Source organism: Ramularia collo-cygni (assembly GCF_900074925.1).
Source record: "Ramularia collo-cygni strain URUG2 genome assembly, contig: RCC_scaffold32, whole genome shotgun sequence".
Taxonomy (NCBI): domain Eukaryota; kingdom Fungi; phylum Ascomycota; class Dothideomycetes; order Mycosphaerellales; family Mycosphaerellaceae; genus Ramularia; species Ramularia collo-cygni.
Window position 1 is genome coordinate 40,561 of NW_019716286.1, and position 12,681 is coordinate 53,241.

At 53.2% G+C, this 12,681-nt stretch overlaps 6 protein-coding genes; 5 read left to right on the forward strand and 1 right to left on the reverse strand.

Moving 5' to 3' along the window:
* Positions 1-702: 702 nt before the first annotated feature.
* RCC_11505 (uncharacterized protein) lies at positions 703-2,040 on the forward strand (the record flags this gene model as incomplete). The annotated part of the gene is made up of 1 exon (XM_023776726.1): positions 703-2,040. The coding sequence occupies one exon, from the start codon at positions 703-705 to the stop codon at positions 2,038-2,040; it is 1,338 nt and encodes a 445-aa protein (XP_023632494.1).
* Positions 2,041-2,778: 738 nt separating this feature from the next.
* Positions 2,779-4,140, forward strand: RCC_11506 (uncharacterized protein; the record flags this gene model as incomplete). Its single annotated transcript, XM_023776727.1, has 1 exon — positions 2,779-4,140. One exon carries the CDS (start codon positions 2,779-2,781, stop codon positions 4,138-4,140), a length of 1,362 nt encoding a protein of 453 aa, XP_023632495.1.
* Positions 4,141-4,789: 649 nt separating this feature from the next.
* Positions 4,790-6,154, reverse strand: RCC_11507 (uncharacterized protein; the record flags this gene model as incomplete). XM_023776728.1 has 2 exons in its annotated part: positions 4,790-5,707; positions 5,855-6,154. The coding sequence occupies 2 exons, from the start codon at positions 6,152-6,154 to the stop codon at positions 4,790-4,792; spliced, it is 1,218 nt and encodes a 405-aa protein (XP_023632496.1).
* A 1,590-nt stretch (positions 6,155-7,744) lies between these two features.
* RCC_11508 (uncharacterized protein) lies at positions 7,745-8,062 on the forward strand (the record flags this gene model as incomplete). XM_023776729.1 has 2 exons in its annotated part: positions 7,745-7,764; positions 7,816-8,062. The coding sequence occupies 2 exons, from the start codon at positions 7,745-7,747 to the stop codon at positions 8,060-8,062; spliced, it is 267 nt and encodes an 88-aa protein (XP_023632497.1).
* A 451-nt stretch (positions 8,063-8,513) lies between these two features.
* RCC_11509 (related to ubiquitin-conjugating enzyme E2-C) lies at positions 8,514-9,202 on the forward strand (the record flags this gene model as incomplete). XM_023776730.1 has 3 exons in its annotated part: positions 8,514-8,626; positions 8,683-9,033; positions 9,088-9,202. 3 exons carry the CDS (start codon positions 8,514-8,516, stop codon positions 9,200-9,202), a joined length of 579 nt encoding a protein of 192 aa, XP_023632498.1.
* An 857-nt stretch (positions 9,203-10,059) lies between these two features.
* Positions 10,060-12,231, forward strand: RCC_11510 (uncharacterized protein; the record flags this gene model as incomplete). The annotated part of the gene is made up of 1 exon (XM_023776731.1): positions 10,060-12,231. The coding sequence occupies one exon, from the start codon at positions 10,060-10,062 to the stop codon at positions 12,229-12,231; it is 2,172 nt and encodes a 723-aa protein (XP_023632499.1).
* Between the last annotated feature and the right edge of the window lie 450 nt (positions 12,232-12,681).

Here is a 12,681-nt window from a genome sequence, read left to right on the forward strand (position 1 = left end):
GACGTGGATGTGTTGCCTACATACGGTCAGTCGTTTATTTCGTTTATTGGGTGATACTTACCTCTTCATCGTCTATGGTTGCTGTGCTGCTGTAAGGAAGCTTGATTGCTCTGGCAAAGGAAGCATTTTCTGGGCGATGCTGACCTGGATATATAGACAGCTCGGGGTCATTGTTACTCTGGCTGAATGAGCGGCAGACAAAGAAGCCTTTTGTCTCACTTTTTTGAACAGATAGTAGAAAGAGATGATGAAAGAGACATAATACCTCTATACGCATGACAACCAGTCTTTCTTGGGTCTTTGTGTCGAATGCTGGCTCCTCCATTCTGTCACGTTACTGCCATTCTCTTGGCAAAGATATTCGCCGAGCGTCTACTCTCGCACGTGAACTCCTGGCTCAGGCTTGAGGATAGACGCTACTCCCGAGCTTTGCTAGGACTTGGCGTGCAGAAATTGGCCAAGACTACAATCAGCTTCAGCAGGTAGGTATTGACAGGTCTCTTTTGTGCTCAGTCCGAAGCACCGTGTAATTCTTGTCGATTGCCGTTCGGATGCTGATGCAGCGGGTCGGGATGAGCTCGGCTGGCTTCGTTTCAAATGTGATTCACTTCACTCTCCTCGACACCTCACTTCTTCAACCTACAACATCTCTCCCGATTGTGCGCGCAAAATCGAGCCGGCGTATGAACAGCACGATCCGGCATGAGTCGTGATGGCAGGAAGAGCGCACACCGCGCATCACGCCGCGCGGAGCGCTGGCAGATGGCGGTCAAGGTGCAGCCGACTCTGCGAGCCATGACAAGGATGAAGGCGACGACTATCTTCAAGGAGCGCAAGATGTCTTTCGTCGCGCGCATCGAACGCGCCATCTGGACCAAAATGGCTGGTGATGCACCAAGGTACCGGCGGATCCATCGAACCTTGGTCAGGAGCATCGCGGAGAGTGTTGGTCATCCACGCCTCGAACTGTGGGTTCAATTCATGACGGACCTCCTGGTCGTTAGGAGACCCGCTGCTCTTCTTACTGCGACGGCAAGTTTTATGGAGTGGTTGTCGGAGACCGCACTTTCCGTGGCAGCGGTCYAATCTGACCAGAAGCGGTGGAAACCACGGAACGTCAAACACCTGCCAGCCCAGCGGCTACATATCGTGGGCCGCGGTCGAGTCGGCAAGAACTTCCCGCCCACAGTCCACCAATTTGTCGCGCGTCAGCGGACGAGATGCACGAAGCTTGCCAAGAACATCTGTCGCACCGTTCCTCCACAATCAGCCCATCTGATTCCCGCCTGCATCATCGGAGAAGCCAGTGGACGTGATTCTCAGCGGACATGGAACATCCTCAGTACTCCTTCAGAGTCAGACATCCAGCAGCACCAGCAAGAACACTCGCAGCACAAGATCTGTCACTTCTTGCGCTTGCCTGCGGAGATTCGCAACGCCATATATGCCTACGCGCTTGCATCGGACGGCGATACCGACTCAAGTGGTGAGGTCAATCTGCTGACTGCGGCATCACCAACACCAGCCCTGCCTCTGACGTGCAGGCAGATCGGAGAAGAGTGCGGATTGATGTACCTGAACAACTTCCGCAACTTCTGGCGTGACAGTCAGTTCTACATCGATGCATCAGCATTGTATACCGGTTGGCACATACGACCCGCGATTTCGCTTCTTCCGCAGCGCGAAACACAGAAAATCACCAGTCTCCGGATCGCATTCGTCGCCAAAAACGGCATCTACAACGCCATCTTCAATCAAGATCACTGGCTTGTTCAGCGGGTTGGCGGGCCGTGTCCATCTGGCCGCGGTGCAACAGGCACACGATCACTGGGCGTCGACGAGATTGTGATTATCTTCCATTGCAGCCCCCAGGCACGGTGCACTCACCATGGGGATGACTATGTAATGAAGATTTCCAGCTCGGCCGCTACCACTCACCTATCGTTCCACCAGCGCATGATCGGAAACGGTAGACGCATGCAGTTTGATCTTCGAGAACAAATCGTTGCTGTCATCGAGAGACTACATAAATGGGTTTGAGGCTTTCAAAGGGGCGACTTTGCTGGATTGGGGCCCGAACACTTGTTTGTGATAAGGCGAAAGCACATGACGTTCGAATCGGCGACGTTCGGCATGGATGTGCAGTGTTGATGATCCTGCAAGGAGGCGTCAGGAGCGAAGTTGAAGGTCGGGGGAAATCTCATATGGACGAGTGACACAATGCGCGACACATGCTGAGAACCTCTTCACGGAGCGGAAGCTGCTGTGAAGACGCAATCGAAGATTGGGGTGTTGTTTGTTTTCTCGGGTAGGCGGGTGGAACGTCAAAACGATGCTCTACAATTTGAGGCGCGATCAGCAAAGATTTGATTCCAGCCGCCTCTCTCTCTGCAACATTCCATATACTTCTCTACTCACTTTCGATCTGAATTGGGTGTGCCGTACCTCGTTTTCTTCAAGTAGACCACTCTCCGCGCCCGAGCTAGCTGCGGCACACAGAAGTCCGCACGTAGTCACATTAGCACTCTATGAAYTCCCCTCAATATGATCGCAAAATATCACCCAACTCAGATTGAGTTTTCGCTGGCAAGATGGAAATCAAGGGGCTGTCACATGCGCCAAGAAATCCTCGAGATTCGCGGGTGCTTGCCGTACTGCTTTCCCGTTAAAACCACCCCACTTCATTTTCATCCTCGACATCACACAATTAACATTATCAACATCTTCCACTTCACCTACACATCTCACGAAGCGAATATGACAACAAGCCGGACAGCAATGGCGCTCACTACCTTGCAACGTGCAGTCCGCGCGCTTCGCTGTCGTGACTTGGCCATGCCGCCCTACAAATCGACCCTCTCACAGCGCAAACGGGCAGAATTCTGGTCTGCGGCCATCAACTCGGTTGTTCTTCCAAAGCTCCGCGCCAAGGGATGGATTTGTGACGAAGACGACAAGACGCTCGCAAACCAAATCACTGCAATGATATGCGAAGGTGCGGGCGGATGTCATCTCCAATACAAGATTTGTGAAGTTGTCCCCCCAGCCGCCAGGACAGACATTGATGTCGATGTCTTTGCCATGTCCGTTATGCAAGAAGTGCGGGCGATCAAAGCGGAGACCGGGGCGGGCGATCCTCTACCTTACATCCCAATGGTGAAATACAAGTCTAAGGAGCTTCCAGCGCTCCGCCTTCATCTCGTTGGTCGTGGACAGGTTGGCAAGAACTACACGACGAGGACGCTACGGGAAGCTGCACTTGCGCGCGCGAGGCCCAAGATGCTCGCCAAGGGTCTGTACAATGACAATACAGCGACAGGATCTGTGCAACATCTTCCAAGATTCATCGTGAGATTCGCCTTGAGGCAACCACATCAGCAAAGCCTCGAGTGCGACCGCGAGCCTGACAACGCCGCATCACACCTTGACTTCAACCCAGCGCAGAACCCCGATCCGCAAGGCACCTGTCATCTCGGGCGCCTTCCCGCCGAGCTTCGGAACCTCATCTACCATTACGCTTTCAGCCATCATACCAACTCGAGTGGCGAAGTCAGCTTACTCACCGAACCGCCACCAGCTCCCGCTCTGTCCCGAACCTGCAAGCAAATCCGCCTCGAAACTACATCAATGTACGCGGAAAAGTTGCAGCAGTTCTGGCGCTCGAGTAACTTTTTCATCGATGCCGCAATCTTCCCTACAGGCTGGCATCTGCGCCATCAGCTCCTGCGATGTATAAACCAGCACTGGAAGGGAATCAACAACCTGCGCTTGAAACTCGTCGGCAAGAATGGTGCCTACAACGTCATCTGGAAAAAAGACACAGATTCCTGGCTGGCAAAGAGAGAAGGCGGTCCAGATGCAGCAGCTAATGGTATCGGAGGATTTGCCTATGGGGCCGTAGATCTCAGCAGTGGCGAAGACGTCGTGATTTGCAGGGTGCCCCGTCGCGAGCGTCCCCGTCGCGACGACTTGTTCGGGGTCGATCGTCTTTATCGCGAGTATTTCTTAACCTTCGGGGCGCATGTCACGAAAGACGCGCTCAAGGAGCATCAGGAGGGTCTTGCTGATGGCACAAGGGGACGAGCACCGTTGGAGGACCAGATTTATGCTGTTCTGGGCGTTCTCAATATCTGGACCTGAGTCGCTGCGTCAAGTGACCAGGACATCAACGGAGCGTGGACGCGTTTTACCGAACCCTACAACAACGATAAGGGCAAGATCGCAAACGAGTGGTGGTCAATATTAGGCGACAAAAGCGGAAAAGGGTCGAAATAACGGTGGTACCGCAGGACAAGAGCCAGAGCTGTCGATGTGAGGATTCTACATTGGAACGAGGCATCCACAGCCATCCTCACAGTGTTGAACAACCTCCCTCTCTGCAGGCTCGGCGCGTCAAGTCCCACTGGGATCTTTACTATTAGCACAGCAGCTCTTTAACCAATCGAAAGAGCGGATCAAGGCGCTGCTCTTGCTGATGGTTTTACATATCAACAGCTCTGATTAGAGCAGAGGGAATGCTCTTCAAGGTGGCTTGGGAACTGATATGGAGCATAACCTCGGAGTGTGGGACAAGACGGTGGAAAACAGAATAAAAATGAAAATAAAAATAAAAATCGTTGGATAAACAGAAAATGTTGACGAAGCGCACGACGACTCCTTACAAGTGACGTGAAATTTGTGGAACCCTGAATGACCATTTGAAACTGGAAAGTACATGTAGCCTATGGTAGACGAAGAAGTAAACAACGAGGCAAAGTAAGGAAAAGCATCAACTTACCCAACCCTAACCTCAAAAGCACCCGCCCCTTCCAGAAGCAGAAGTCCTCCTCATACCCCCACCATTCCTCATAGACTCCTCCATACCCTTCCAAACAGCCTGCGTAGGATCCACAACGACGACCTCCTCCTCCTCATCCTCCTCACTACTCTCCCTCTCAAACATCCACCACATAGGCGTCCGCTTAACATTCACCTCCTTCCCAACCCAACTCGCCGGAGATCCCGGCCAGGAAATAGTTTCCTCGCCCGAGGAGGCCGCAGATCCTTCAACTACAAGACCGTACTGCGAGACCACGGCTTTCCGCTGAGGGTTCTTCACGACAGCTAGTCTCACAGCAGGAACATTCACGACGTCCGGTTCAAGTCTCATGTTCGCTCCGGGAGGCATATCGGTTCGCCTCCTCAATGAGTCCGTGCTGGGGCTATCGGGGAGATCCTTGTCTCGATTCATTTTCTGACGGTTCTCTGGGAGAGGTTTGCGAGAGGGGTTGTTGATGTGTTCCGGGATACGAGGTGGTGAGAGAGGTGCTGGTGGTGGAGGAAGCGGGAGTGCTTCTTGTGTTTCGGGTGGAGTCGGCTGCTTATCAGAAGGAGTGCGGTAAGTTGCAAAGTCCTCCCATACAGTCCCTCGACTGGAGTTGCCGATTTGTTTTCGCTCGAGAGGTGGTGGAGATTTGGCCTTGTCGACTTGTTGTTGTCTGTAAGCGGTTCTGCGGGCTTGCTCTCTGGCTTGTGCTTCTTTGAGGGAGATGGTGTTGACGGAAGTTTTTGGACCGTTGGGGGTTGGTTTGGAGATTGAGGGGCCGTTGCTGTAGTCCGGCATGACGGCCATGTGTTCCAAAGCGTTACCTGTGGACTTTGCGAAGCGCTTGAGGACGATCTTACCGGTTGCGACAGTGTTGAGAGCAGTGAGTTTGAAGGAGCTCTGCTGTTCAGTATTGTGTGGGTCAGCGATGTGATTCACACGCTCGGTACGAACAGGAGTGCGTTTCGACGGTTCACAAGGGCGGAATGCTGGCCTGGAATAAGTCGGGTGTGAGGGCGGTGTGCGTGGATTTTCGTACTCTTCACTTACCTTTTCGTAGACAAGAACGGCAGATTTGGGGCTCCCATCCCTGTCATTGTACTCTGCCACAGCGAAGTGCTCGTTTGGACCAAGTTCGTCAGGATCTGGAAGACCGTTCAGCCAGTTCCGCATAGCACTTGTTGGAGTTCTAAGACCGCGTGCGATGATCGTAGCAAAGTCGTCGGTCTCCTCGCTGTCGTCCAGCGACTCGCGACGGAGGACGTCTGATGCTATAGGTTGTGCCTGTATTTCGATGTGCGATGATGTTAATGAGCCGGCCCTACCTGAGGGTTCCCGGGTGTTGACCATGTTCATAATGGTGTTTGGTGAATGGAACAGTGGTTTGACTGATGTCTGATCGTGTCTTTGAAGTAGAGTGCTTGAGACCGATGGCTATGCGATAACCAGTATCGAAAGTCAAAGGTCTACAGGGAGCAATTTGTGAGACAAGATGAGTGGAATGAGAAGCGTGGGATGGCAGCGGCGTAAGTAGTGGTCGATGCGAGAACATTGTCTCAGTTCCTCTTTGTTCCCCCAATAACAACAGCATTGTCTGCTGCGACAATCTTTGTTGCTTTGAACAAAGGTTCCATATGAGTGGGTATGGATTGCGTGCGTGTGGCCAAGGGGCATGGGACGAAGAACAATGACTTGCAATCAAAGTCCGAGACGCGATGTAGGCGTAAACAGCAACGTTCMAGAGCTGTCGATACGGGCATCATCTCTCTCCATTCACAGCGGGCTACTCTGCAAGTAGTAAGGGTTCCAGTTCGTTCGGAGTCGCTGCCCGTAGAGTGAGCAAGGGTTGAGGGTTGTACAGGGATAGTCCTGGGGGTCTTGTCTGGGTGAATCGTCCTCACATCGACAGCTCTGTCGCGCTTTCGCCTGTCGACTCCACCGGCAGTGTCAATCTTGACGATATGCCTAGGAGTTCAGGGCCTCTTGTAGCCCGGTACTGCTGCTTCTGTCGATGCATACCTTACGTTGTCAATCCAAATGTGGTTTGTTCCGGGCCAGACAAAGGACACCTTGAACCTTGGCATGTACTTCCTTGGAATGTCCGGCCTTGCGGACAATATCTTCGTAGAAGCTCTTCATCTTCGACTCACGTGTGGGACACATTTGCGCAGTGGACGTCCTCTGGTTTTTATACGTAGTATTTAGCCGATTGAGCAGGAACAGTCTCCAGAACTCACATGGCCGCTGCAAGTTGCCTGGAGTCTACGGAATGTCAATGGAGAGATGATTCAATGGTGGACTTGATGAGACGACCGACGAGGCTGAAGAGCTGCGTTCGCGATCGGCCCAAGGAGGGCGATTCTTGGTGGTGGCTCTGGGGCTTGATAATTTCGCCGCTACCGTATACTTCCCAAAGCGTTTCTTTGCATCGGGAGTCATTCCTTATCGCTATAGATCCACTTTCGCTTTGATCTTGCGAGAATTGGTTCGATACCAGCGCATCGGCGCCAGGATGCTTAAGAGGACTCTGTGAATCTTATCAACCTTCGATGCAGAGAGATGTAACTCGGCCGGCGATCGAGGCTTTCGTCAGTTTCACTTCTGCGGGGCTAAACCCCACCTGTGCAACCCGGCACCTTGTTCCAATGCTTCCGTAAAGTACAATCAGGAGCGATGCGTCAGATCTTTCCTCAACATTTAAGAGCCACCATTTTCTTCCTTCCACCGACACACCCACAACACTGAATCAAACTCATTCCGCGGGTCTTCTTCTTTGACAACTCAACAACAAAACACCGCGAACATGGGTTACTTCGACGACCACTTCGAGGAGATTTGCGAGCAGATGCTTGAGGAGCAGATGGCGGAGGAGGCGGCGGAAGAGGCTGCAGCTGAAGAAGAAGCCGCGGCTGACGCAGAGGATCAAGAAGATGAGAAAGCATGAGAAAAAACACCAGCATGTAGGTACTTGCAGCTCCCAAAATGGCCGAATCACAGCTAACATGATGTAGGTCCCAGATCATTCGCCATGGTGTGCTCAGCAATACAGCAAGGCTCGAGGAGACGGCTTTGCTTGGCTATTCTAGGCGCCCGAGAATGATGGTCAAGACGACGACTCGTTGTGATCCGTTGGTCTGGGTGGATGGGTTGATAGAGCATCATAATCTATTCGTCGCCATCACATACCAGCACGCCTTTGTTTCACTGTTCTCCACTGTCGCGCCTTCAGCTTGCTCTATGGAAAGTCGCTGTCGATAGACGGCAGTTCCTCCCGTATTGGAGTGTAGGATATTTGGTCGTTCAAGACAGGCAGCTCTTAAAAGAGATGCGGGCTCATGCAGTGAAGAAAGGGTGATGTCGATGTTGATGTTTGAGAAGACGCGAACTTCACACGCTTGGCTGGCCGAAATGGAAGCACGGATTTAGCGCGGGGTTAATCTGCGACGGGACGCGGCGGGCGGCGGCAAAAGTAAACACTTGCCCAGCAACGAGAAAGCAACGCGGATTCTCCTCTCATCCTCATCTTCATCCTACCTTACCTTACCTCACTTCTTCACCATACAAACGTCTTTGCCGTTACTGCGCGTCATTCTATTCACCGCTACCCAGAAGCACACAAGTTCCAGAACAGCGCCTGACATCTTCTTCATCAACATCAACCTTCTTTCCACGCATCCTCCTCCCGCTCCACTTCCCTACACCAAAGACCATGGCCAACCGATCCGCCGTCATCAACCCCGGCATGGCTTCCACTCCATCTATCAGCCAGAGCAACAAAGCCGCTTCCACCGGCGCAGCAGCCAGTGGAAATCTCGTGAAGCGGTACGCATCATCAGATTGTTCGTTGTTCCATTCACCTTCTGACAGATCATATATAGCCTCCAATCCGAACTCCTAACAACCATGACCTCCCCAACACCCGGTATCTCCGCCTTCCCCTCCGGCGCCGACATCACCCACTGGAACGCCACCCTCTCGGGTCCAGATGCTACTCCATATGCCGACCTCACCTTCAAGCTCACCCTTGCATTCCCATCCAACTACCCATATTCGCCACCAGAAGTACGGTTCAAGACGCCCATCTACCACCCCAACGTCGACATGGCTGGCAGGATCTGCTTGGATATCTTGAAGGAAGGTGGTGCGGGGAGAGAGGGTGCATGGAGTGCCGTGTTGAACACTGGAGCGGTACTGCTGAGCATTCAGAGCTTATTGGGAGAGCCGAACAAGTGAGTCATTTTCTGAAGCGAGATTACAATTGCATACTAACGACCTTGTCACAGCGCTTCACCACTAAATGGAGAGGCTGCCACGCTCTGGGATCGCGATCAGGAGGAGTTCAAGAGAAAGGTCCTGGCGAGACACAAGCCTGTAGAGGAGCTGGAGGATGACAACTAGGGAGATGTGATATCATTACGTGTACTGTTAYCGTCTTCAAGGCAGCGGCGTTTGGATGGGTCTGATTTGGGCATAGCGAAGGAACGGGCTTTGCATTTGGTTCGTTATGAGGTGCTGAGATGTGTGTACGAGGTCCATGCGTGAGCCCGTATTACGAGAACATTCGACCATGGACCTGACGATATGAGTGGAATGACAACAGTCTACTTCATGATTCTTCTTCCCATGTATTGTGCTCAAGGTACCTTTCCATGCTCTGATCTTTCTCAAAGAAGTACCTCATACTTGTGACATGAGATTGAGCTATGAACCCATCTCCAGCGATGGGGTCAACGGTGTTGGCTGTCAGACTGTTCCATTTCCCGGATTCGAGGCTCAAATTGTCGGGTGTAAGTTAATCATTGCATTCCACTTTGTAGGTAGAGTCGATGGGATATTCCTTGGTAGCTACATGATCAAGACAGATCGTTCGGCAGGGAAAGCAGGAGCCGATGAAACATTGCGGATTTGCCTTCAAACCACTCCAAGCATGGTTTTCAACAAATCAGTTGGAGGATGTTCAATGCCTACGATTCTGGGTTCCGAAGTGTGAGGCCAGATGCTGGAGTCTACCGAGAAATTCTGCGGCATTCCTGTTGATGCAATGGAGAGAAAGTTAGGACATTTTGGTGAGAGTTGACGCAAAGCACCTACCTTAGACGAAAGGGTGCAGCATTTAACTTCACGGCTCGCCCCGCACATCCGAATCACTTCGCTTTGCTTCGCGACTTCCATCGTCCGTCGCAGCTTCCACGCGTTTTGTTTCCCGACAATCGCAAATCCAACTGTTCCCCATCGCACCGCGCATCTTTTCCACCATGGCGGATCAGAACAAGCCATCGCCCTTTGGAGGCGGCTTTGCCTTCAACAACAACACTTCCACCAACAAGCCGCTCTTTGGCGCCATCAACAGCGACGGACAACCAGCCACACCCACCCTTCCATCCGCGACACAAAACACCAGCGGTAGCGGATCATTGTTTGGTGGCGGAGGTGGAGGTGGAGGTGGAGGCGGTGCGACCTTTGGTAGTGGAACGTTTGGAAGTGGGAACAACAACGCAGGCGGCAGTGGACTCTTCGGCAACACACAAAACCCGACCGGCAGCAGCACTCCACAACCACCAAAGTCATTCAGCGGCTTCAATCTTGGATCCAGCACAACGCCCGCCGGAGAGCCCAAGACGAACCCCACCACATTTGGCAGCAACAATAATGGCGGCTCAGGATTGGGAGGTGGACTCTTTGGTTCGAAGCCGGCGGCCTCAACTGGCGGCGCAACATCATCCGCGCCATCAACGAGCTCTATTTTCGGGGCCAGTCTGGGCCAGAATACCAATTCTTCAACACAAACGAGTGGATCCGGTCTGTTTGGTGCTGGAGGGGCTGCCAAACCCACCACATCACTTTTTGGAACCTCGACCACTCCTTCGTCCGCGGCGACTAATACAGGAGGCATGTTTTCGAATCCCAGCAACAACAACACAGCATCAACCCCTGGCCCGAGTATGTTCGGGAACAATGCGAATACATCATCCACTACACCTGCGAACAACGCCGGAGGCTCGAGCTTCTTTGGTTCGAATGCACCCGCACCATCCTCTACACAAGCCCCCAGCGGAGGTATGTTCGGCAACCTGGCGGGTAAGAGTGCTGCGCCAGGAACGTCGTCCACTCCGGCACCGTTGAGTCTTGGGGGTCTCGGTGGAGGCAGCATGTTCAACCAGGCTCAACCTACTTCGACTACAGCCGGTAGCACAGCAGTCACCACCACAGCTCCCTCGACGATGAGTTTGTTCAACAACCCCACTACAACAACGTCCGCACCGACATCGAGCTTGTTCAACCCAGCTCCCACTTCTAGTGCAGCTCCCGCATCATCAAGCATGTTCAACCCTCCGACTACCACTACCTCTGGTTCGTCTGCCGCTCCTAGATCTCTGTTCTCCGGCGCTCCGACAACCTCATCCACCGCGACTCCCCCTTCAACTACCTCAACCAGCGGGCCGCAGACCGCTACATCAGCTGCACCTTCCAATCCTTTCGCGGGCTTCGGCGGTACTCCTGCCTCCACAGCCGGTTCTTCCTCAACAGCGGCACCATCTTCTCAAGCCACAGCTCCTGCAAGTTTGAATTTAACGGGATTCTCCGCGCCTGGATCGGGAGCTGGTGGGACTTCGGCAGCGGGTGGAGGCGGCGGTGGTGGTGGAGCACCAGGCGGTGGTGGTGGAGGGGGATCGGCAGGCACCGGTGGTGGAGGAGGGGGCACGAACAACCCAGCACCTTCCACCAACTCTGCCCCTTCGGCAGCGGGGCCCCCTGCCGGCTCGGAATCTCGTCTCGCCCACAAATCTCTCGACGAAGTACTCACGATGTGGTCATCCTCCTTGACCACCCACCAGAAGACTTTCCAAACACTCGCCGGCCGCGTCTCGGCATGGGACCGCCAGCTCGTGGACAACAGCACCAAAATCTCCGCCCTTTACCAACGATGCTTCCAGGCCGAAAGGGACTGTAGTGAGGTTGAACGTCAACTTGCAGGTGTCGAGATGGTGCAGGGCGAGATCGAAGGCTTCCTGGACCGTTACGAGGGCGAAGTGGATGCTCTGCTGGAGAAGGCTGGCGTTGGAGAGGGTGTTGATGCAGAGCGCGAGAGGACATACAAGGTCGCTGAGGGATGTGCGAAGCGATTGGGAGAGTTGAAGGGCAGTTTGGGTGAGATGGTTGGAGAGATCAATGTTGTTGGCGAGAAGCTGAGCGGGAATGGAGAGAGAACGGGTAGTGATGGAAAGGAGGATCCTCTGAGACAAATCGTTGGTGTCCTGAACAGGCATCTGGGCCAGTTGCAGGTCATCGGCCAAGGATCAGCAGAATTGCAGAGTAAGGTGGCAGCTGCGCAGAGGGAGGCAAGGACACTCGGTGGTGAGAGGGGGATCAATGGTAGTGGGCAGTGGGTTGATGACTTTGGAAGAAGCTATCTGGGAAGGAGATGATCTGATGATTGGAATGGATTCGGATGGCGTTCCACAGGCGCAACTTCAGGCACGAATGGATAGGAGTTGAGGATAGTTCACTCCCGATTACTTGAAGCCAAAAGCTTGATCTAGTTCGAGCTTTCATGTTCTGTAATATATGATCAAAGCAGTTGCCGTTTTGCTCGATATGAGGATACACAATGTGCTCTTGTCGTCGTCGCCCGCAGGGCGGAACAACTCCACAGTTTGTGTCGTTGGTGATGCTCTGATGCTGCGTCCCAAAACGCCTATTGTGTGAACTCGGCCAAGACAAAGGGCCTAATAGCATGTATCGAGATGAGTCTCACTTCTTCACTGCTTTTCAATGACTCARTGTCCGTCGTTCAAAGTTGAACCAGGCTGTACCCCAACCCTAACCCTGCGGGAAAGGTGATGCCAAGGCGGTGGTGAGGACCTCTAGGCAAGCAG